This window comes from Coloeus monedula (genome assembly GCF_965178545.1).
Source record: "Coloeus monedula genome assembly, chromosome: 12".
Lineage (NCBI taxonomy): Eukaryota > Metazoa > Chordata > Aves > Passeriformes > Corvidae > Coloeus > Coloeus monedula.
This window is the reverse complement of record NC_138792.1, coordinates 2,587,267-2,612,796: the sequence shown is the minus strand read 5'-3', so window position 1 is coordinate 2,612,796 and position 25,530 is coordinate 2,587,267. Positions and strand designations below refer to the sequence as shown.

The 25,530-nt window shown below is 41.4% G+C and overlaps 1 protein-coding gene across 1 annotated transcript in view; it reads left to right on the top strand.

Moving 5' to 3' along the window:
* The first annotated feature begins 5,158 nt into the window (after window positions 1–5,158).
* The window catches only part of ABCB7 (ATP binding cassette subfamily B member 7), a 39,626-nt gene continuing 19,254 nt past the window's right edge, over window positions 5,159–25,530 (top strand). The window contains 4 exon segments of the mRNA XM_082289497.1: window positions 5,159–5,342; window positions 11,848–11,925; window positions 13,441–13,527; window positions 18,296–18,415. Coding sequence (XP_082145623.1) covers window positions 5,169–5,342; window positions 11,848–11,925; window positions 13,441–13,527; window positions 18,296–18,415 — 459 coding nt within the window. The 5' untranslated portion in view covers window positions 5,159–5,168.

The window sequence follows — 25,530 nt, the reverse complement described above, 5'->3', positions numbered from 1 at the left end:
GTTTGAAAAATCTTCTACAATTTTGATCACTGGGGAGGTTCAGGTAGGGAAATGTTTGTGTTGCTTCTGATTTCTTAAATCTTCCTTTTTTTTTCTTAAAAAAAGAGGAGTTTAAGAAACTTAGTGGCAGCAATTCTCAAAAGTGTAAAGCTCAATTAATCCATGCACCTTTCTGCACAGACTGTCTAAAATGAGAGGCATATAGACGTGTGGCACAAATATATATAAAAAGCCTTTTTTTTCCAGAAAAATTACTTTAAAAAAGGAAACTGAATGAGAAAGATAGGGACTCACCTTCTCTCCTCCTCTTTCCTTCCCAGATCCTGGTGTGTGATTCAAAACCAGCCGTGTGCTGTGGGAAATAACGCTGAGCCTGCAAACAGTGAGTCCTTCTTGCAGAAGCTGAAGCGGTTCCTGAAGAAGAAACAAAGCTGGAATCGTGAACTGCCACACACTGAATTTCTCCTTTCCTCTCTGGCACACCTGGCAAGCCTTACAGCTGTGTCAGAAAACCATCCCAACCCACCCAAACCAGCAGTGCAGGCCGAGCCCCTGGCTGCAGACAGACTCCCCCAGCGTTCCTGGCTGTTTGCGTCCCCTCCCGGAGCACTGGCTCAGAGCAGCTGCAGGAGCAGAGCTGATGGTTAGCCCACACCTTCTCTTTGCCCCGCTCTTCCAGACACACCCAGAAGATGCTCAAGGCTGATGCTGACCTTGCTGGGAAAGACAAATTTCCAATGGGCCTGACAGAGCTGTGGAAGCACCGAAGGTGAGGAGGGTCCCAGAGGAGTTTCCAGGCTTCTCCATTCCTTGACAGGCTCCTTGCTCCACCAAACACCAAAAGACACCCAACCCTGCCTGCCAAGGCTGAAAACCTCCTGATTCAAGTCAGACACTTCCAGCACAGTCACAGTCTCTGAGGCTCTCCTGGCCCCATTAAACTGTGCTGCTAGCGGGCTCTCAGCCCCCCAGATCAGTCCCTGCCTATTCCTCCATTTCTCCCCCCACCTTCCTCCCAACATTTCAACTTCATATTGTAAATCTTCCTTTAAATTGTGCATTTCTCTTACCAGTTTCCATGGCCAAGCACCTCATTATTGGTGCCTTCTGAACAGGAGGAAAGAAAAGCTCCCATTTGTGCCTGGGCCAAGGCGAGCGCTCTGTGCACAGAAGGCTCTGTGTGCCCTCCTTCCCTTGGCAGGAGTAACAACCTCGGCCACTTCAGGGAAGTGACTGCATTAGCAGGAGAGAAAGGGGAAAAAAAAGGGAAGAAGAAAGCAGAAGCAACCAGTAACAACCAAAAAGTCTCAGGTGTGGCCTGGTGTATTTGCAGTGAGCCAGAGCACAGGCTGGAACAAAACCCGGAGAAGGCAAAGGGATCAGGACATGAGGAACTCAAAAGCTGCTGTGGATTCACTGGAGGTTTGATCTTCTCACTGGCAGTAAATCCATGACCCGGGCAAGGCTGGATGCCTCTGCTCTGCTGGCCTGACATGCCACATCCAGTTGTTTCTTGGACACTTCCAGGGATGGTAACTCCACCACTGCCCTGGGTGAGCCCTTCCAATGCCTGACCACCTTTTCAGTGAAAACAACTGGACATGTCATTTTTGTACGACAATCAAACACACTCTAAAATACAGCTCTTTTATGCTACTTATTTATTTAACTGTGAGATATAATTCACACTGCACTTCCAAAGTGTGTGCAGCTGCTCAGCTCTTAAATGCAGGGTTTGAGAATTAATGGTTCATATTTTTCTAGAAATAAGTGCAACAGTTGCTATCTCCAAAAGAGCACTGTGCCTTTCAGCAGACATTCTGCTTGCCAAAATTATTTTACACCTCTGAACAAGGCCTTCTATCTGCCCCCAACCTTGTCCCATTTTCCTATTTTTATTTTCTTCACATTACTTTCTTCTCATTAATTTTCTCTCTTGCTTCATACACTTTCTTGAAGCATTCCCCTCCTTGTGTTCATACCCTTCCAATACTATTGATTCTAAACGATGTTTGAATATTAACACTTTTCTTTTTCCTTTAGCCTGACTCCTGAATTGATTTTGATTCCCACAGCTCTGGGGGAGCTTTCTTTTAGGATGATGCCTATTATAACTGGAATTGTCAATGTTACCATGCACAGTAGAGGGTTCAGTCTCCCTTTGGCATACTGATTATCTGGAATTCAGTGTTGATTCTTCCCATTTTATAGGAATGTTATTAATTATAAATCTTACTTCTATAAGTAGACTTTATGAAATTGTACTCTGTTTTTTTACACCTGGAGTAATAAGTACTTGTTGGTAGAAGTGAAATTCATTACAGTGCTAGAATCATATTAAGCACCTTTAATGAGAAAGAAGTTAAGAACTTTAAGCAACTCTAAATAAGGTGTTATTTCACCTCCACAAGATGGGTGTTGTATTTCTTTTGCTGAGCTGCTTCTGTAAACTTTTCTAACCAAAAAAATAATGTGTTTTCATTCAGTACACTGACCTTGTTCGCAAGCCCTGGTTTGTTGTCTACACAGCTCCTGGAAAAATTAAGTATCTTTTAGGATTCTATTCACAAATCTCCTTTGTGGTGAGTTATTTCCATTCCCAGAGCTTCTATTACTTCAACTGAGCTGCTTCTGTCATCTTTCCAGAGTGCCAGCTCCAGAGCAGGCATTGATTTGTCTGTCTCCAAGGAGATCTCTGCTTCCACAGTTAAATCTGCAGAGAAATAGATATTTATTTTGTGGCAAGCTACTTTAAACAGTGTAAGTTCATAAAACTCCTCTGTTGGCTTTCTGTGTCTCTATCATGAGCTCTGTTCTCCTGGTTCAGTCACTCTGGGATAGAGGTTGTAACTACTACAGGAATATGGGCTCTTTTCACCCTGGGTGTCTCTCAGGGTTTGTGCAGTGCCTCATACAGGTGTCAGTAATCTGGGATCACATAAATGAAGTGGAGAAAGAGAAGATCAGGACTGGAAACAAGACTGAAACATTAGCAGGAGGAAATAAAGCCAGTAGCATGGGAAAGTTATTAAAGAAGGAAGAGCAGCTAAAGTAAAATTTGCGAGAATACTCATATCAAATATATGAAGCACCTTATTAGCCTGAAAAGTGTAGAAAAAATAACAATGACAAGGCTGAGATGATGCAGGCGTTGTGAAGTTTGACAATAAACATTTGCCAAGTGATTTGTATGTCTCCATTAGAGGCATTAGAACTGTGAGATCCTGTGATACCACAGCACAGGGTTCTGTTATCCACATGCAGGATGTTCCATGTTGTGTCCGAAGAGCTTGACTTGGTTGAAACACTGGATACATTTCATAGGGCTGAGAGCCTGTGCTGCACATTGGATCGACCCATAAAGCACCGTGTGTGCACACAAACGCTGTGCACGAAGGCATCTCAGCAGTGCATGCGGAAAAATTGCAGAAACATTTGAAATCACTCAAAAGATGCTGCCATGGTGGCCAGCCTGTCTGTCCAGGCTACCCCAGACAGAGTCATGATTAGCCCGTTTTGCCTGGTCAAACTTCCATGCTGAGCAGAGCATAAGGGAGGAGGCGGATGTATGGAAGCCAGAAGCCCAGAATTCCTGTTTATCCCTCTGAACGATGCCACGGGGCGGCACTGTTCAGACCCAGCTCTGCCAAATGCAATTATGATGAAGAATTAGATTAGTGCCAGAGAAATGTCACCTCTGTCGTTTGAAGTGGATCCCGGTCAGGAGCAAAGTTGCGTATCAAAGCACAGACTAGAGAAATCCTGCCTCATTAAAAATCGACTTTAAGCCAATTGTCCTCTTCCTTTCTGTCTGTCTGTCTGTCTTTCTCCGCTGCAAATGAGCTTACAACTCTCCCTCAAGGCAAGAGCACCAGCAGTCAAGCTCTGGTAGCTTTTAAGAAATCTTTGTGTGATTAGAAATGCCACACAGAGTTACAGCCTTCTGACAGCTCTGCATGCCGATCACATGGGAGTATATAGGGCACCGGAAACGTCATCCATGGCATAGCTCTATCTTCCTAAATGGGTGTTTAATTAGGAACCATACTACTGCTGCATTATTCTGGCTCAGAGGAACTACGGCTGAGTTGTGTGGGGTGGAGGAAGCCTCTGAGGTAGCTCAGAATTTAACACTGGGAAGGGTGGGGAATACAGGATTAGGTCTGTGCGGAGATGTACCAGCCCACGTGCCATCCACACATTCCCCTCCGGCCCTTGCTCCCTCATGGTGCTGCAGGCCAGGGCTTGTCTGCACCCCAGGCAAGGAAACTGCAGCTGCTCAGTGGGGAACCCAAAATCCAGAGGGACTATGTGCCAGCTCGAGCACCTTTTTCTGTCTGCAGTACTGTCGGTGTCCAGCTGCATGTGTACAAAGCATGGGAATGTGCAGAATGCCATGGTGGGTCTGAGGGCTGCCTCCCTCTGGGCTCCATGGAGGATGGCAGCTCCCCACAGGGCACTGTGGCAGGTTGTGGCCTGCCCCTCTCAGACTGCCATGCTGGGGTCAGGGCAGCCCCTCTCTTGGCACCATGGCAGGGTTGAAGGCGGCCCTTCTCTGGGCACCACAGTGAGGCTGAGGGCTGCCCCTTTCTGGGTGCCATGGTGGGGCTGAGAGCTGCCCCTCTTTGGGTGCCATGGTGAGACTTAGGGCTGCACCTCTGGGTGCCGTGGTGGTGGCACTGCAGGCTGCTCCCTCAGGGCACCATGGTTGAGGACACCCCCTTTCGTGGCACCATGGGGAATGAGGGCAGCTCCTCTCAGGGTGCCATGGCGGGGCTTAGGGCAGTCCCTACCAGAGTGGGGCTCAAGGCTGTCCATCTTGGGCCACCATGGTGGAGGGCAGCCCTTCTCACAGAATGCCAGGGGGAGCTCAGAGCAGCCCCTCTCTGCCCGCCACGACAGGTCTGAGAACAACCCCTCTCGGGCTCCCGCCATGGCGGCTGTGAGGGCGGCGGCTGTGAGGGCGGCGGCTGTGAGGGCGGCGGCTGTGAGGGCGGCGGCTGTGAGGGCGGCGGCTGTGAGGGCGGCGGCTGTGAGGGCAACTGCGCTCAGCTTCCCGCCACGGCACCCTGAGGGAGGCACACCCGCCCCGCCCTGCCCCGCCCCGCCCCGCCCCTCCCGCGGGTCCGCCGCCGTCCCACAATCCCGTTCGCCCCGGCCCTCGCAAGATGGCGGTGCTGGGGGCACCGCGGGGCCTGGTGGCTGCCGCCTGCCCTAAGCGGCGGCTACTGCTCGCCCTGGCCCTGCTGCGCCCGCCGCCCGCCGCCGCCGTCGCCTGCTTCTCCGTGGGGACGGTGGGGAGCGGGCGGCGACGGGCCCGAGCTGCTCCGGGGGGCGAACAGGTGCGTGGGGGCGCCGGGGCGGGCAGGCGGTGAGGGGCTGAGGGGGCGCCAGGAGCTGAGAGGGTTGAGGGGTGGTCGGTGAGGGGCTGAGAGGCTCCGGTGCCCGCAAAGCTGTTCCGCCGGCTCTGCGAGCGCCGCCCGGTTCGTCCTTGCCGTGCCGGTCCCCGGGGGACGCAGGGGGGGCCGGGGGCTCCCGGAGGCCGGTCAGCCCTGCGGGGGCTCCCGTGCGGAGGGACCGGGGGTGTCGTGGGGTCTCTTTGGGCACAAACGTTAAACCCCTCAGTGTCTTTGAACATGATGTGTGGTGAGTGTATGTATAGAGAGTAACTTGTGCTGACAGCTAGTTCTGCCGCTTTGTGCGGAACTGGAGTTGGAGTGCTTTCTGTCAGCTATGGAAGGCTGTAATGTTTCAGTGAATTACTTTTTATTGCAAGTTAAGTATTGAGTACATTATCTCAAACTAAGTCCAGCTTTCAGTAGTTCATGTGCATTTTTCAAAGTCGCTGAAGGAAGTGTATCCCAAAGACTGAGGGAATGAACTTTCATAAACTCTCAGCTTGTAATTCTGTTTGATAATAAACTTTTTTATCCCCCCAGATCACTGCTGTTTATGAGTAACTTTTTTTTGTCACCCGCCTTGATTAGTTTTTCCTGACAGGCAGAATTCTCTCAGGGACTGCAGTCAATTTTATTACTGGCTAGATGAGATGAGCAGGACTGAAAGGGTAAATTTTGGGGGGTTTTAATTTTGAAACTTGTGCAAGAGGCTGAGTGCTAAAGTCGATGCAGATCAAATCTTTTACCCAAGTATTTGCATACATTAAAATATACCTGAATACTCAGTATTGTTTGGTGTTCCTGGAGATGTATTTCAGCTGTTAGGGAACAAACAGTAATGTTATCATGGTGATGAATAGAAGTATTAATTATATTCCGGTTTTCCTTTTGAATGATTTTATTTTCATGTGAGAAATGCCAGTCCCTGCTGATCAGTTTTAATTGCCACGTGTCACTAAATGTGGATTTGGACTAGATTTTCTGAACTAGAAAGCTAATACTAAGTCTGTGGATTATATATATGTGTGTTCATCTCTTTGACTTTTTAGTTTCTAGGCATTTTTGTGTTAGGAAGTGGTCAATGAATGCATTTTTTAATGGTCTGGTAATGAATTTTCACTTTTGCATCAAGCTCTATTTGATGGAAAACTAGAATTCATGAAATGAATGAGCATTTATTTTATTAAGCAAAAACTCAAGAGGCTCAAACTTAAATGTTCTGGACTTGCTGGTTTTAATGCCCTTCAAAATTTTAGGACACGATTTTTCAAACATTTAATTAAATTTGCTGATAGAGGAAGATGTTGTCCTGAAATTTCAGTTTCCTCTTTTTTCTCCTTCCCATTTTTCAGTCAGTTCAAGAAACACTGTGCCTGCACTAATGGAAGTGACTGTCAGAAGCTGGCTAGGCACTTCAGCAGGTTATATTCCAGAGTGATTAGCCATTGATGATTATAAATTAGGTAGTCCAGCAATTAAAAAAATCTTCTGGGAGCAAATATGTGCATCCTGGTTTAGTTCAGTTATTTAATTATTTTTGCTATGCTCATACGCTAATGAGGACTGTCGATATTTTTAATGGGCTCATTCTGGAAGCTGTTCTGTAGATTAAAAAATTGAAGAAACACCTGAGTTTGCATTTAAAACAACTTAATCTTGATTGCCATGGTCCATTTCACAGTCATGTGGGAATAAGGTGTGGTGAAAGCCCCCAGGCTCCTGCACAGTGGCACATCTTGGTGTTTAGATTGGAGTGTGGGGGAAAGCTCTTCTGTTTCCTTCATTGCTGGGTTCTAGGTGTCACATGGGGGTTAGCTTTTGCGCTGGTTTGTTGAATATAACCAAGGGCTGTAAATGTGAAATAAATGCTCATGATCCAGCCTCTTAGTCCCACACGGCATGGGAGACTGGCAGGACACAACCAGGCTTTAATGGCCTGTCTTCCCCAAAGTGTTCCTAACTAGTAGGGACTTTCCAGGAGGACACACCTACTGTGACATGGTTGCACCAGTGCTCCTCAGTGCTGGGGTAAAACCCCATTTGGGAGTAAACTCCACAGCCACAGTTCTGCTTTAACTGATGTAACTACACAAATAGCAGAGGTTTGTGACAGCATAACTTGAGTCAGTCAAGAGCTGTGCCTGTTACACCTCAAGCTGGTGAACAGTACAGCCATAGCTTAACTCCTGAGAAAAAATGGGATTGAAGGAAGGAATAAGCTCCGATAAAATGAGCACAAGAGCAAAGTTACCAACCATTCTTTTTGCAAAAGTTAATTTCAAAGACTTGCATTTCATCCTGCTCTGCTTTGCATCCGTGTGGTACTTGGTCCCCCGTCTTCATAGTTTCACATCGATTTTAAGGTTTTCTAAGCTTACAATTGTAAGCTTAATTGTGTTAGAATAGATATGTATTTTCTATGGCACTTAGTACCACAAGAGTCAAGTAAAGTAGAGTTGTTTGGGTGTTATTGCATTACAGATTCAAATCTCTTTTTCCCCCTCACACTTCTATTTTTCAGTAGTTTTGATTAGAGTCTTGCTTTTCTGAATACTAACTCATGTAACATTTGTATCCTGGAGAGGAAAACAGCTAAATTTATGGAGGGGAAAAACAGGTACCATAAATATTGTGGAACTGTCATCAGGCTTCATTTTTTGATATTGAGATCAGTTTTTATTTCCATAACCACAGCTCCTTCAGTTCACTCTCCTGTGGTTGGAGTAGGCAGGGGTTCATCATGTCAAAACTTGTGTTTGGAATTTAGGATCTCTGCTGAGTGGAGAACTGGCACACTGGCTTGATAAACTTTCATGAGTAACTGAACAATTGCTTTTGGTTTTTTTTTTTTTTCTAGGAAGCTTGTGGGTTTGGGTTGGTTTTTTTTCTTTTTTTTGTTTTGTTTTGGTTTTTAGAAGCTTGTCTGTATCCAAAATAAAAGCAATGGCAAATTCTATCCAATCTAAATATGGAAATTAAATTAATCTAAAAATTAGTTAAATGAATTTAAATGAGCTAAACGGAAAGAAAATAGCATTTGACTGGAAGGGTTGATCAGCCTTTAACTAAGGATATTTATTTTGCTAGGAATCTTTATAAGCAAAGAAATACACTGAGGAGTTTCTTTCAGGGAGAACTTTGGCAGTTGTAGAAAGCTGGGCTGTGTACATTATTGTAACTGTAACGGTACAAAATAGAGACTTTTTCCTTCCATTATCATGCCCTTCCAGCTGCCAGTGATAAAGAGCTTGTCCTTCTGCATAACTTAATAATATCCCTTGCTCTGGAAGGGGTTGCAAGAGAAGTTTCAGGTATTTTTTATTAAATTTATTTATATTTTACTTTGGTTTTTTTATTTATTTATTTTCACCTGAAGCCTGGTCTGTTCTTTAAAATTGCACTGATGTTTATTGTCCAGACATTTCATGTGTTTGTGTGCATTGCTGAATTCTCTTCTCTAGACTCTGAAGGTGCAGTTGGACACCTTGCTGCCCAGGAGCTGTTAATCAGCAGTCTCAGGCAGTCAGCAGTCCTCACTGGCAAATACCTGCTTTGTAATGGGGTATTTGAAATTCCTTGAATTTTCAAAATCCCTTTAGAAAGGGGGTATTGCTGCTGAGCAGAGTAGTAATCCCATATGTCTGCCTAGAAAAATGGACATCTAAAATTGCTGTGAGGAGGGATGCCCCATTCCTTTGCAGTGTCCAGTGCCAGGTTGGATGGGACTTGGAGCAGCCTGGTGTAGTGGAAGGTGTTCCTGCCCATGGCAGGGGTTGGCACTGGATGGACTTTAAGGTCCCTTCCTTTGCTCTGTACACATCCACCCAAGTGTCCAGAGAAATTACACATTGGCCACTGTTAAATATGACTCCACTTAAGTTTATATTGTTCACACTGGTGACAGTTTAGCCTATTTTTATACCAGAAAATTTTCACCTTTTTCTCTCGTTTTCCTCCGTTCTTTCCTATTCATCATTTATTTTCTTGCCTTGTAAACTCAGCAGGATTAACTGTGGGACTTAAATGCTGCACAGGTACTTGAATGCCACCTTCAGTTATCTTTTCTGTTACAGATAGTTTAAAAAAAAATTCCCATGAGATGAGTGCTGCATGTCTGAAACACTACATATCATATTTCAGAGAGAAGCTTCTAAAGTGTGGGTTTGACCTTGCACAAATGTGTTTAATCCCTGTTGTTTGTTTGCATTTGTAGTATTTAAACTACTACCCACAGTCATGACACTTCAGCAACATGACTTTTATGTGCAATCAGTACTAGACATCTGTTTCATCCTTTAGAGTTTATAGAATCATATCCAAAAATACATTAAAAGAACATAATGGTGCAGAGTCAGGCATTCAGGAGTTATGAAACGCCAGAATTCTAGTTCCCTGCATTATTTCTTAAATTCTGAAATAAGCAGGACTTGCTCCTGGTTCTTTAAAGCAATAACCTGCTTCTTTTATGTTTTGTGATTAGATTCAAGTATGGCTTTTCTTTGTAGTCTTAAAGCTCTTGGGAGCCCTAGTGAGGGAAAGTGGAGTCCTAAGTCTTCCTGCAGCATGTGTGGAGAGTGGCAGGGAAAGCTTCAGCCCATCTCATTTGGGCAATTTTGCTGTCAATACTGTGATGGTCAGAGGAATTATCAGTGAAGTAAGCTGTTCACCTTGTTTAACTGTTTGTTTCTTTGCTCAGATTTGTTTTTTAGCAGGAGCTTGAGAGAGGATTGAGTCTTCCAGGCTCAAGACTGAAAATAAGAACAAGTTTTTCTGTGTATCTTGTGCAAAACCTTTAAATCTTTTTGCTGTCTTAACCCCATGACAGTTCATAGCTTCAGTCGAGAGATCAGGCTATCTATCTAATGCAGTAATTGAGACCAAATCTGCTGGTGTTTCAGTAGAAGTTGTTTCTGTGATCTTGCCTGCCTCATATTTCAGTCAGAAGTGAGCTCTGAGATCTTTGAGGTCAAAAGAGATGAATTTTCAAGAAAATGTTTTTATGACGTCCTGTGGGTACACTGCAGAAAACAGTAATTAGCTACTTCCCACTAACTGGTGAAGCATCGTAATTTTTCCATTATATTTTCTGTTTATGACACTCTCATCATTCCTGTGGAGAGTGTCTTGCTTTAGCTGGAATCCTCTGTGCTGACACAAAGCTGTCGAGTCATGAGTGCATCTACAAGGAAGTGCTTTAGAAATGCAGCTCCTTTGTTTAACCCAGGTGTTGGAGGTATCAGGATGGTTCACTGAGGCCAGTTAGCTCTACTAAATGCAAAATCTAAAATTGTGATGTTCACTCTTTCTCTGTTTATAATGTCATATAATGGAAATGTTTGGAATAGCAGGTCCATGTGATGACTTGTGGAGAAATGGTTTTAATTTTCTTTGAAATGACTCATGAAATTATTACTTGGGATATGTGTCTTAGGAGCAAAAGGATGTTTAAGGCAAGGTAAAAAATATATGATGGTGCTGCTGTTTGTCAAGGTTAAAATTACCCTTTTTTATGGTCAAGTTCTTTTTTTTTTTCCTTTTTTTTTTGCTGTTTGTCCTTTGCCGTGGGCTGGTGAGCAGCTCTTTGGCTCTTTTCACTCTTGGTGGTGATTGTTGTAGAGTGTGAGGTGTATGGGTAATATTGTAACAGAGCAGTGAAAGATTGAGTATTGCATGTGTCAGAGCTGATGTGGCACCATCACTGCTGACCAGGAGAGGTCCCTGTGTTTTGCCATGGGGAAGCACTGCCAGCCAGTCCATCTGAGGAAAAGAAATGGTCCTTGGAAACTTAGGAATATGGATTGCTTTGCAGGGTAACGTGTAGAGCGTGGTACAGTTGGTGCCAGCTGTGTATTACAGGTTAAGGTGCACGGAGGGATCTGTGAATATTGCATATATTGTGTCCTGATAACCTAAAACTTGTTGTCAGCCCTGCTCCACTTCCTCAAAGTCCCAGTGCTTCCCAGGCAAAAACTGTAGCTTTGATTTGCCTTCTGGAGACAAGCATGGCATGAGCTGAGCTAAGAGGAATTGGGAATGGCAGAACCTATAAGCATAAAAATAACATTTCATAATGAAAAACAGGACAAAAGACTATTTGAAAGAATTCAGAAGACAACCTGGGAGAAAATTAAAATGAGAGGAAAGGGAAAACTGGGCTTTTGTTGTACAGAAGAAACAAAGTCTGATGAGAGTGGGGATTCAGGGAAGGGAAAGGTTCATTGTCACTGAGCATTTCTGATGTGTGAATGTAATTTATTTTACAGCTGCTCCCCACCAATTTTCTTTTTCTGTGGTCAGTTGTTAAAAAACAAAGCCATCTGCCTTCTTTTCATGTTCTGCTTGTTTACATAAACTAGATGAATATTCTCTGAATGTGAAGTGCATGTTCTGCATGACTCTGTTTTCATTTCTCTCTTTTTTTTTTTTTCCCTCCTGTTCTATTCTGTAGATTCCACCAATCTGCAGGCAAAGATCATGGCACAGTCTGGGAGGGAATTATTCAAGGCCCTTATTGGAGCATTCAGAGGTTGGTATAAATTGTTGTTCTTCCAACTTGCAGGTCAGAAAAAACTTAAGCCCGTGGAGCATCTTTCTGTTTAGACTGCTGTTACTTTTTTTTTTTTTTTTTTTTTTTTAATTTCACTAGTCACAATTCTGGAGTTAAATGGCAGCTTATGTTTCTGCCCCTAGAATTCTTTTGGAATCTCTGCAAACTAATGATAATACAATAACTTCAAAAAAGAGTTCTTAAAAGTGTAGTATTTGTGTGGTGGTATTTAGATTCATTTGTTAGGGACAGGAAATACCCAGGTAAGGAATAGCCAGGTAGGAAACTGTGAGTTTTCCTTCAATATGTAGGGCTTTATTCCTTCAAAATTCTGCTTAGGTTGTAGAATATTTTCATCATTGGGTGCCAGCATGTCAGGCTCTTATTCCTATGAGGTCTGCTTGCCTTAAACCAGTGCAAACATAGGGAAGATGCAATTTTTCCTGTTCATGGAATAATTATGACAGATTTCTGAGTAACACACTTGTTTGAATGAAGCTAAGAAATGTATTTGTCTTGCTTTTCTTTTTTGTTTTTAATTATAAAATAATAACCACTCATAACTGACTTAAGTAGCTAAAATCTTTTGAGGGTCATTGTGACTTCAAAGCATGAAATCTACTTAGATTGGTTTTTTTATAATGTTTTTCTTTAAAATGTGAAAAGTGACATTTTGATTTGGGAAACCCTGGGGTCTGCTATCAACCAACATACATAAAATAAGATTGCTAATGAGCTTTTACATGACTTGAACCTGGAAATTGTCAACATGTAGCAAATCTTTTAAACAAAAAGCAGATTCTTTTTTGAAAAGCTTTAACAGGTCCATTGTTTGTGGCAGGCACTTTGAACTTGGAAAAATGCCTGGTGGTAGTGAGTTGTTATTTTTTAATACATCTACATGCATAAATAAATTCAGAAATCTTCTCAGGGAATCTTGGCCACATGCTAAGAGAAGCGAGCGTTTGTTTTTAACAAGCAGGTTCTTTTCCAAGCTGCCCCTGTACATGGATTGCAGCCGGGCCTCTGGAATGGGATGACTTGTGGCCATTCCCATCCTGGTAGGAAAGACAAATGTGAAGCAGATTTATCTATTTATTTTGCCCTCAAGTGAAGTTACTCTTACATACAGGGAGAGAGTATTACTGCTTAGATGTGTTTCACTTCACATATTAATGTGCCTGAGTATGGTTATCCTCCAAAACATCAAGTTTTTTCTGTGTTCTTCGGTTCAGTTTCAATATTTAACGATGTGTTATCTTTACCTCCTGGCTGCTTGGAATATGCTCTTTGCTGCTAGGATTATATCCCTTTTTTATTATTGTTTTCTTAAGCAAGGCAAGGTTTTTAGAGGGAGGTAAGATCTTTTATTAAAACAAGTTTAAACTGTTGGACGATGAGGGAGGCAAAACAGGCCGGTAGTTCTTCTTTCTGCTGGCTTTTACGTGCCTGTTTCCTGAGGTTCTTGCAAATTGACTTTTCATTTTCACACAGATCCTGCCGAGGTGGCAACTGATAGAGAAGAGGATGTGTTGGCACGGCCATGCTGGTGGAGGGCTTCACACGGATCCAAAGGAAGGGGTAAAACTTGCTCAATTAATGTTGCTTTTTAAATAAAAAATATTGTCAGCTTCCCCAAAGAAACTAAACCTAAAAACTGAAGACCTCAAGCAACAATTTGTCCAAAATTCTCTTGGTAGATATATGAGTATTGTAGTAGAGTAGATACTGTTTAATTGTCAGTGTAGACTTGGTAGCTCTTAAATCACCAAATGTTTGTAATAATGGTGTTGAAGGGCTCTATTTATTTTACTAAAAATACTTTTACTGTTTTACTGTTACATGCTCCTTTGAAATTGGCCTGTGTGAGATTCTTTTGATGGAAAATATGTTCTCTTGTAATTCACTGATTTGTTGATCTTGTGACTGATACTTCTCTGTGACTTGACAGACAGGATAGTAGAAATCAGCTCTTGGGTTCTTGCATCAGTTGGTAAAATCACACTTGAAATGGGAGGGGAGAAAGCAGTTAAACTGTGTGTATTTTTATGTGGAATTAGTGGTAATGCAGCTGGTATATTCTGGCTGTATTTCTATTCAGGAAGCACATTAAATTAATGAAGGAGAAGCAGTATCTTTTATTAGACCAAATGATTACAATCAGAAAATGAGGCAAACTTTTGGTTAAAACAGGACAGTATCAACTGTGTGATTAAAATTGCCAAATCAAAGCTCTTGAGTTTACAGAACTTCCATCTTCTCATTTCCTGGGCACACTTATTTCTGATGCTTTGTATATTTGCAGAATCATTCTGTGTGAATGGTTATAACTTGTTCAAACTTGGGTGGGATCTTCCCTAAAATGAGTCAAGACCACATTGATGACAAACTGAACTTTCAGAATCCAGGTCTTTCAGGGCTGCTTTGCTGATTTAACTGTTCTGAGGGTATCTCTCCTACAGCCTCAATTGTAAAGAAATCAAAGAGTTAAATTTAAGATTTTCTTTCAAGTTTTCATCTGAGAGTTGTCCCTTCATTGAATCCAAACCTGTTTGTGCTATGGGCAGAAATGAGGAGAGGTGTATGTTTTATAGTAAGAGGGAATTTCATAAGCTGAGGTGTAGCCAGCTTGTTTTAGCAAACATCTGTGATCTTTTCTGCATGAGGCACAGGGGGAAACAAAATAATTGGCCATCTCCAGTCAGTGGTACCACTGGCTCTGCATGTAACATTAACTTCAGACTCATTTTAAGACCCTCCTTGCAATAGGTGTGAGCTCTTTTCAGGGATTTTCTAGGTGAAACAGACTTCAAACCTAACTGACTCTGCTTCTCTGTTTCACATATTTAGATTCCAGGGTTTTCCCTGGTCGGAAAGGAAATGGAAGGTTCTGTTTACCAAAACACAAGTAGCCTTAAGGGATGTTGGATGTTTCTTAATGCTGAAACTCACTAGCAATATGTTATCCAAAAATTTTCATGCCAGATGATATTTTTTTCAGTTTGCTGGCACTGTAAAATTTCATTGGCATTCTCTCTTCAGCCACTACTTGCAGCTATTCCTGTATAAATCAATCCCTTAACTTCTTTATTCCAATAAATGCAACTATAACGTGGTTAATACAGGACATGGTCAGTTAAGTCTGTTGTCTAACTAAACAAATACCAGCTGTCCAGGAGAAAGCAGCAAGAACCAGCTGTGGACGAGGTGAAGCGTGTGAAGAGTGGAAGAAAACAGGGTAACATTGGGTTTGCCAGGAATTTCTCAGCAAAACTGAAGGAAATATTCTGTTCCAAGTGCGGTTCCTGTATCTCATGTAGCATGCACTTGTATTCAGTGTGTAAAAATAAAAATACTGGCACCCCATTTACCACATTTTTTTCCTCCTAGGATTATACTTTTAGGAGAACTGCAGGTGAGATACCTGTCAGCTCTATTACACCTCTCTCTCTTCCAGATTTTTTTTGACAAACCAGCCTGTTCATTCTGACTTTGGGAGTGACATTTTAAATTGCCCCTTTTATAGCAGCTTCAGCAGGTACAGAACTGAATACTTAGGATGAACACAGAATGAAGGGCACATTACCTTCATCTCACATGTAACTGCTAGAGAAACTTAAGACTTTTTTAAAATTCCAAAGTAACTTGTGCTTACAGCAGTGGCTGCTGTGCTGAGTACTGAAATCAGTACTGGTCTTTACCAGCTTTGGGGGTGTTTTTGGTGGTGGTTGGGAGAATAACCTCGTGCAGGGGTAAAAAGCTTGTGCTGGTAAAATAAAGAGGCTGATAGAGCTTCCTGAGGGTAGCTCCTGAGGCAGCACACAGGGAGCCAGAGCTGGGTCTTTCTTCATCAGCAGTGACAGCTTAAATGCAAGTCAAACTACCACTTTTCTTGCATCCCTCTTCTAACAGCTCATCATCCCGGCATAGGCTTTATCCACCAAGTGACAGGGTCAGCCCAATGAATGCCTTGAAGTGCTCAATAACCATGGAGATTGTGAAGAGGAATGATGGCTTTCTTTTTTTCCCCCCTCTTTAGGTATTTTAAAAGGTTCAGAACCTGGATGGGATGGGTAGAAGGGACAGAAAGTTGGTCAATGGTCATTCTTTTCCAAATAATCTTCAGTATTGCATAATGTGTTTTAAAAACATGCTGCATTCAAAAAGAGGAAAAGGCTTTCTTTCTTTGCTCCCTGCTGTATTAGATTTATAATATTTTTCCTTCCATTCCTCACATTTCTGTAGAAACAGACCTTGAAAGAAAATGTTAAACATTCCTGCCATTTAAAAGGAGGTAAAATAAATTAATCTCTTAACCTTTTTATGTACCTCAGAGAATCAAAAAAGGGCCTGAGTCCATTGAACAGATTGCTCATTTTAATTCTTAATGTTGCCGCTTGCATATTTAAACAATTTTTAACTCATGTTTCAGTACAACAGTAACATTTATTTCATGGTAAACTTTGATGTAATATGTGTGCATTTTGCATCCTTTGATATTTCTTCTTGTTCCTTTGCAAGGCCTTTGGCAAATGAGTGGCTGCCTTCTGACTTTTTTCTAAATGGATTTACTTCTGTCACTGTTCAGAGCCATGAAAAAAGGAAATAGATTCCTTGTTTGGAGCCAGTATATTTTGTTCCTTTTAATAGCTTTTCTGTGCAAAGTCTGCCTAGCCAATAGCAACATATAATTAGAACTCCTCTGATTGCACTTTTGTATCTTTTGTGTTAATGTGGTACCAATTTTTTTTAACTTCCTTTTAACCTGTAAGTGGTGATCAAAGATATTTTTCCATGTGTTTGAACTGCTTTTTATGCATATCCTTGGCTCAAATGGAAAGATTAATGTATATGCTGCAGCAGATAGCTCATCTCTCAAGTGGGTAGGACATAACAGAGACACCTTTGCATCCTCTCTCCACTTACAGATCTTCCATATATCCATTTTTTAAAAGTAATTTGAAATGTGCTTATCCTGTGTGATGTTCCAATACATCTGCAGCTGGTGACAAAATGCCTTGGTTTTGCTTGAAGCTGTGACTAGAAAAACTGAGATGAATTTCCCGGTGCTTTTAAAAGCTTACATTTATAGGATTGGCTTCCCTGGTTGCCTCAGTAATTTTGCCTTTTAGCAGACCTCTCCTTTATTGCTTATTCACCCCAGACCTTAACAGAGAATTTCTTTTCTAATTTGATTTATCCTCAAACAGTAAGATTTATTATAATACTCCCTCTTTCTACTGACTTCTGTCATAAGAGTCATCTTTGAAAGGTGTGCATTAACTTCTTGTTTCCCTCCCTCCTCCCCACTACAAAATACTGCCTGAAATGGAGAGATTAGCTGTCCTTGCTGCCCTCCTTTCTGTCTTAGATAACCCTCGTGTCTTTCAAGTTAATCCCCAGTGTAGCCAACATAGAGAAATGAGTTGTTGATACTTGTGCTCTGTGTTACTGCACATCCACTTGTTCTCCGTTAGAAAACGTGGCCTAGGCTGCAGATAATTTAGCTTGGGAGTTCAGTGGGATGTATCAGAAGTGTCAGTGATAGACATCTGTCCAGCTGGAAAATATAACCTGCACTGTTGTAAAAAAATACAGCAACCAAACACAACAGCAACAGAAAAAGAATCCCGAAACAAAACTTTAAATAAACCCAAACAGAAAAAGTAATGCTTTTCAAGATGTGTCTCTCGTTAACTGGATTGTGCTCTTACTTAGAGCACATGAGATTTGGAGGAGAACCTATTTTAAGAATTCAGTTAAAACTGATATAATCAGTTAAGCCAGCATGTAGCCATGTACCTCTTCTGCCTTGTGAAGCCTGATAATCTAACATCAGGGAATGTTCTCCAAGCTGTTAAGGTTTATTGTGGACCTTTCAGATTTCCTTCTTGCCTTAGTTTTTTTGTTAGTTTGGCGTGGTTTTTTTTGCTTTTCTCTCTTGTTGTTTCTAGGCTATTTTAAAACATCTTCCAAAAAGGAAGTACCAAGCCATTGAATTTTGTACAGCAATCTTGAGGAGATAAAAAAGAAGGGTCAGTTTATTTGTTCTGTGAAGTATGTCAAGGTGGGGAGTTGTGGCTTTCTCTATGTTCCAGTTGCAGCCAGCCGAACTTGCGCTCTGGAGAACATGGAACAGCTTTAACAGCATGTCATGGATATAAACCTAAAAACTTACAGCTTGAAATGTTAATGGCAGTCCTAGTCTCAGACATTGTCAAGTGTCTGTTTCCTATCAAAGAAAATACAGAAGTGATCCAAATGTATAAAATTCATTCTTACTTATACAGTTATTTTACTTGCCAAGGTCTCTTTATAAAGCAGTGCCTTTGTTTGCTCTTTCCAACAGCTGAAGGAGATTGATGCCAAGAAGATCATCCGGGCAATGCTGTCCTATGTGTGGCCCAAAGACAGGCCAGACCTGCGGGCCAGGGTTGCCATATCCCTGGGCTTTCTGGCAAGTGCCAAGGTAAGAACAGACACCTCGTTGTAGTGTCACAGTTACTGTTCATCTGTACAAGGAATAATTTTCTTTTCTAGTGTTCAAGGGCTTTTACGCTCTTAAGATGTCTGGGTTTTGTACCAGGGGCATGTATCAGAAATAAGAGCTTGGATTTTGGAACAGGGTGTATCTGCAGGTAGTACACGTGTGCATGTTTAGGGAGATAATGATGACAACCAGAATTTTTATTTCCCTTGCTCCCATTAGTTTAGCCCAGGATTTTCCATTGCTGGTTAATTATTTACCTTAGAAATTACAGGAAATGGGAGTTAAAGGTTGTTCTCTTCTTCTGTGGTGCTGTCAGATAGGATTTCTTCAAGGCTCTGTGTCCATTCTCAACCCTGAACTTGAGCAATGTGGTGGTGCCTACTCACAGCTCTTGCTGTGCTGTGGAAAGGATTTGAGCTCCAGTCTGTTGATAATTTCTCTGTGAGGTGACAGAGGAATTCATTGATTCAGGGACTTCTCTGGTGTCCTAATATGAGAGAAGCTGTATAACTTTTTGTATTTAAGAACCCTGCTTTCATTCAAATGATTTTTCCTATAGTCTTTGTGAAATGGAGGATTGCTCTTTACTTCATTGTGTAAAAGGATCTTCTTTATTCTTACCTGCAATGAAATTAGTGTTTGTTTGTTCTTTCAAAGAATTTAGCATGCAAAAGTGTTCTTCAGATTAATGGGGGATATAATTCAAATCCTGTGCAAACCTTGTAGAAATAGTTCAGAAGAGCAAATGTTAACTTCCTTGTGCTTTAAAAAAAAAAAAAAATTTTGATTGCAAAATACTGGGAGGAAGTTTTGTGAATTCCATTGAGACATACAGCTCAACTGGGTTGCTTTTAAGTACAGCAATTTTTACCAAACATAAAGCTAATATTAGCACTCAGCACCATTGCCATGATATGAAAAGAGAGAAGAGACAAATTTCAGCTGTGTAGGTGTTAAAAGAGGAGTGCTTGGGAGAGAAATGTGCTCATTTATGTGAGCTGAAGAGGAATTGCTGGTCTACAGTGCTTTCTCAAGAGCTTTTTATCTTTCAGGTACTCGTGGGTACTGTCTCCAGTAGATATTTGGGTTGTGCTGCAGTTCAGGATGTTGCTGATAATGCAGGTGATGACATGCAGAATATGGCTGGACTGTGCAAGCGAGCTTCCCCCCCTTTTTGTGTGCCTGGGCAAAATGTACAGCAATGCTTTCCACTGCATTTTAAAACTCTGGGGGAAGCTCTGCTCAAAATGCAGATGCCTTGAGGTTTTGTGATGTAGATCTACCAGGTAGATATGAAAATTATTCTAACTCACTTCCTTTTTAAAGACTCTTAATAGTAATGTTAATCATAATAATCTGAGGACAATATTTAAATGTGTGAAGTATTTTTTTCTTCTCCCCACTTCTCTATTCCCTAATTTGCAGTGTTATATGAATATGATGGAGAATGTGAATCCAGCCTCTAATCCTGCATGTGGCAGCACTGTACCTTGCCTTTAGGAAGTCTTATTAATGTTTCAAGCAGCTTTCTGGGATGTTAGAAAAACAAAATTGATGACCAGGATGCCTGACTCTTGCAAACAGCTCTGTATTTGGTGTAAAAAAGAGCTATTGTATTTCTACTGGGAGAGAGAGATGTTTTCCCCATCAGAAAATCATTTAACTGCTCTTTGGGGAGCTGACTGAGTGTTTGGATCTCTTAAGTGTTCTCTTAAGTTTCCCACTTCAGATTTGTACAAGGCAGCCCAGAAGCCCTGATGTCCTAAGCAGACTCCCAGAAGAAAAGCAGAAAACCTGTTGAGCTTTGCCCAAGTTTTAGGAGATGCTTGTTAAAGCAGAAGTGTTTTGTGAGAATGTTTGCTTTGGCAAACAAGGATTTCATTGGAAAAACACACAGCAGGCTCTCTATGGGAAATACATATTATAACTGGCAGGCGTGAAAAATTTCATGGCTGTCTCCTAGCTGTCCTTTGCTACTGTTCTTTGTTTTGTTCTGTCATTACAAAGCTGTGTTGGATAACTGCAAATTAAGGAGTTTCCCCTCATCTCAAGAACTGTGCTCACTCTTCCTTTGTGGGAAGAACTTTTCTTGAATTGCTTCATACTTTACATATACTAAGTGTGTGTGTGTCATTGTGACATAACCGATGTGCAATAGTTTATTCCAGAGCTGTAGTAAGTCTGTCATATCTTTGAGCCCTGAATATCTGCTTCTCTTCCAGAGCAAACAAAGGTCACTTTGTCCTGGAGAAAATGAAGTACAAAGTAGTTTACCTGTATCTTTCCTGGACCATGTGTAATTCTGTGTGGTTTCCTCATTATCCCATTTGGGAACCCTTTGTTCTAGCTGCTTGTGAGGTTAATTACAATGTACTCCAGACCACACAAGCTGTTTGTTAAAGTTTTCCTGCTATATGATTGTGTCAGCACAGGAACACCAGCATGTTTTTCTCCTCACTGCAGACCTGGTGTAGTGGTTTGGTCCAAAATACTCATTACTGTTTATCTGCTGTGAGATAAGAATTAGGAGAACCTATGACCTATGAACCTATAACCTATGACACCTGGCCTGATTTCTTTGTACACTATGGAACAAAGGGAATTCTGTCTGAAGGATTTACATCCTTATTGTGGATTTTGTCTGAAGGCCCCTCGTTCTGAGGGGGTTTGCCCAGAGAACTGTATGGTCATGATGGCTGCTACAAGTCACCTTCCCCCAAAAGAAACACTTCTGTAAGACTTTTGGCCAACTTCTTCTGAGTTTGACAAAAAAATTTCAGGTTTTATACCTCTGAATTTACAAAGTTAGGTTTCCAGTTAAAATACAGAGGCTGTAGGGTGGCTTCAGTTTTATTCTGTGAAAACTCCAAGGAATCACAGAGGACATATAGGTTATGAAATTCTCAGCCACAGGGGATAAATATAAGGAACACACCCCCAGTTTTTGGTTACCTACCCACAAAACAGCTGGAGATCATTTCTCCTTGTCCTGCTTGAGAAATAATTTGTCTCTTTAAATCTTCCAGTTCAGTAAAATTCACTTTCAAAACAAAAGCCAGTTTGTGTGCAGATACTGAAGAGCCTGCAGTTACAATCTGTCTTGACTCCTTTTGTGGGGCCCAGTTGCCTGTCATTGAACAAATTATTGTGATTTTTGGTTCCTTTTTGTCTCCACATAACTGCCAGTGGTATTGTGAGCCTTCAAAGCGAGCTGTTAGTATGGCTTTTTATGACAGGATGGAGTCTGCTCCGGGGCTAGTAAGGTCTTTTCTTCCTTGCAAGATTTGTTGTATTATTATGGCACACTTTAAATTTTTACCTTAAATATTTATAGCCCATCTAGACGTGTGTACACGATCTGAAAGATGCAAGAGGAAGGCAGGTGAGAGGAGTACCCAGAGCATTATCTGTGTTTTCAGACACATAGATCAGCGTGCTCAGGTTCTGCATATCTGGTTTTTCTTTTTCCATGTTCTCCCCACATTTTTTGGCTTCTCTATTGGTGTATGTATAGCAAATGCTTCCTTACTTTTCTCTTTCTTCCCTTTTTCTTCTGTGGCACAAGGAAAAAAGTGCTCAGGCTTCTGAGGAGCTGGATTAAATACATGAATATGACAAAATCACTTGTCACCTCTGTCAGCCTGGAATTGGTTTTGGCCTCCTGGTCAGAGACCAGGCATGTGTTATTCATGAGCCAAAGAATTCTTTCAGACTCTCTGCATTTCTACTGACTGCTAATTCCCTAAGTTTCAGAGCAGGAATGGTTTGGCTAAGGAGGCAGGACACAAGGGTTGAATTGCAAATTCCGCCTGCATGCAAAGATAACGACATCTATCTGATCACTGAAGCATGTACCTGTGATCATGGTGTTTGAGCTCTTTCTGGGGGCTCAGATGGAGTTAGTTAATTGCAATAAACCTTTAGAAATTGTTAGCTTTTCGAGGAGTTTCAGGTGAAAAGTATTTAAAATCGGTTTGGGTTTTTTTCTTACTGGAAAAAGTGTAGTTCAGGTCATCATTAAATTTGAAGAAGGCATGAAGCCAGGTGCTTCTTCCCTCATCTGGACCACATTTTGGAGCTTCTTTAGCAGTCTTGCCTCCACAAGGGATGGGGATTTCTGTGTGTAACTCCACAAATGGAGCTGTTGGATGTGTATGTTTATATTGGTCTGGAGATAAATTCAGTCATCTTCATGCCAACGTTTCTCAGTGAATTATTGGCAAAAGAACAGTTCACTGTGGACTAGTTTTATCTTGTTGGGGCTCAGCCTGTCATTAATCCATCATCTTTATTAAACAAAAAATGCTGGGAAGAGCAAAATGAAAGATAAGGCTGTTTGCCTTACAAGTGATGTAGTCCCATGGGGGAATAAAGATGATGTTGCACTGTCAGCTTAAAACAGTGCAGTCATTAAAAAAAAAGTTTAAACTCATTTAATCATGATTCATTCCAGGGCAACCTGCTGTTAAATGTGAGCAATTGAGTTGGGATGACTTCATGGGTGCTGTGTTTGCTTTCCAATAAATCCAGGCAAGGATAAGCTATTAATTCAAACCCAGAAATAGAAAATGTACAAATTCATATTAAAAGAGTCTTTTTAATGGGAATTGTTATCAAGCTTTCAGGCATTAGGCAGAGGAGGGAAGCCTGTATAGATATATTGTGTAAGACAATTGTGTTTCATGGTAGATTTTCATGGTCTACCTAGGTGTGCTTAAAGCTTTTTGTTCTGTGCCAGCAAATACGATGAGAGAACTGAATTTATGCAGAAGGGTGAAATTTTGTTTCCATTACTATGAGCGTGATCTCATTGATTTAACAAATTGAGTAGGAAAGGCCTGTTTCTAGTAATGGCCTCTCATCTCTTGCTATAAACTTTGTAAGATTAACTTTTTTCTTTTTAAATTACTGGAAAGCAGACTGTCTTGATTGCTAATGAAATGCAATACCATGCTGCCTTGTTCTTATTCAAGCTTTACCCTCAAGGAGTCAGAACAACTATAACCTAAGACCAGGCTTTAAATTTCATTTAAAACTCTATTGGGAAGAATTATATTGATGTAAAAGAAGACATTTCTGCAAAATTGTAGGCTGTTACCAGTTAAATTAATTGTGAGTGGAGAACAGCAATTTAAAGAATCCATCTCTTTTCTTTAAATGGACTTTAAATATATCTGTAGTTCTATTTCAAAACTACCTGTAGTGTAGCACAGTCTAGTGAGGAATAAAATCCCTGCAGAGAGATTTGTGAGAATCTGCAGCAAATCAAGACCATCTGCATTACAATATTCTTATTTTCCCCTGAGAGGTCTCTCCCAGGAAAACCTGCACTTTGTCATGTTGGTTGTCACTGGAACACACATGGCAGTAGATTCATCTTTTTTAAGAACAAAATGCCACCCCAAAATCGAGTTTCAGTAACTCTGAAGGCAAAGTGGGGTTGTTTGGTTGTACTGGGGAAGGGAGAGGGATTTGAGATTTCCACAATTCCCATCTGTTAAAAGGGGAGCTGTGGCTGAGGGACTCTCAGGCTGCGCTGGACAAGTTCCAGAGGAATGTGTTTGAAGTAGGACCTGATCTTCAGCTGTTTTCTCAGTCACTAACAAACCAGCACTAACCTCACCCAGGTGCCTTCAGATCTCATGTATCTCCTCTCAGGAGTTATTTAAATTAGGCTGTGTTGAGAATTTTGAGGTGTTTTTTATAATGTATTTCACAGGGGAGACATGGGAGGAGAAAATGGATCCCTTCCTCATTTGCATTTAAATCTTTAGCCTAAAACACTGTCTGAAAAAATTAACAGCACAGATTCAAAAAATTAATTTACATTTCTTTCTTTAAATCTATAGTTTACAAAAATATTTTTAAAGCTCCAGTTACTCTGCTTGGTGAAGTTCGTACCTTCCACTATTTGCCATAATTTGTAAAACTGGGAATATTGGATATTGGGACAGTCATTAGAATTTCTGGAAGTCTGTCTTCCCCCTTGAATTTGAACTTAAGAATGAATTTATCACTTTTTGCTCTCAAAATCTAGTTTTATCCAGTTAATTTACAGTTTTTTCCCTGGGCTTTCAGCTCTGACAGATGTCCCTAAATACAATTGAGATCTAAGTGGGTATCCAAAACATTTGGTGGTGAGAGCTGAAATATCTGTATCAATCTGGTTTCTGTTTTTTGTTTCTTCTCATGTGCAATAATTTGTCATCTACCCACAAGTTTTTTCCAAATTCTTTAAAAAAATGAGGCCAACTTTAAGCAAAGTCAACTCGCTGTGAAGTATTTTAACATCTGCTGTGAATGTAAGATTATAGGTCATCACATATTTGTTCAGCTGCTAAAAAAGTTGTGTCCATATTTTCAAATCTTAACAGTTAAGAGCAGTTTGAATTAAGAAATTCTATTAATTATATGAAGTTTGTCTGTAAATTGCCTTTCTTGTTGGTATAAATGAGCAATGTAACAAAGGCACATTAACAAGACTTAGGAATGTTATGTTTTCTGTAAGATTTTCGGTATTTTCTTGTGCTATGGTTGTGCAAATAAAAAACTGCTGAAGCTGGTGTGTTTACATCTCCATTTGTTTGGGGTTTCTCATCCTGAGGGGCCACCACTGTTAGAGGAGATGGATCTGGGGTTTGCTGCTCTTAGAGGAGTGGGCAGTGACCCACTGGGTGGTAGGTGGTGGATGTGACTTTTTTGTTTGAAAACTCGTATTTTTAAAGTCCATTTGTAGTGTCTTGTAGACTGTACAGAAAGTCTTTTGTGCTGTTGTGCCAAACCCCAGGGTTAATAGATACCAAGTTAAAGTTTAGAGTGATGTTGCAAATGGGAAGCATTATTTAAATTTTAGGGGAGTATTAACAGAGACAAAGGAGGGGTCAGCTTATTTTCTTTGACTTCCCAGGAGCTTTGGTTTAATCCATCCCAGTGACGCCGTGTTAGCCATGTGTGGGTGAGGGGTTTCCTGTGTAACAGTGCTGCTTCACACTGAATATTGTCAGCATCACAAAGAGCAAGCAGCTCCAAATGAGGACATAATTTAGTAGCACTGTGTGTGTCGTGCAGTGGCTGCTGCTTGATTCATTTCCTGG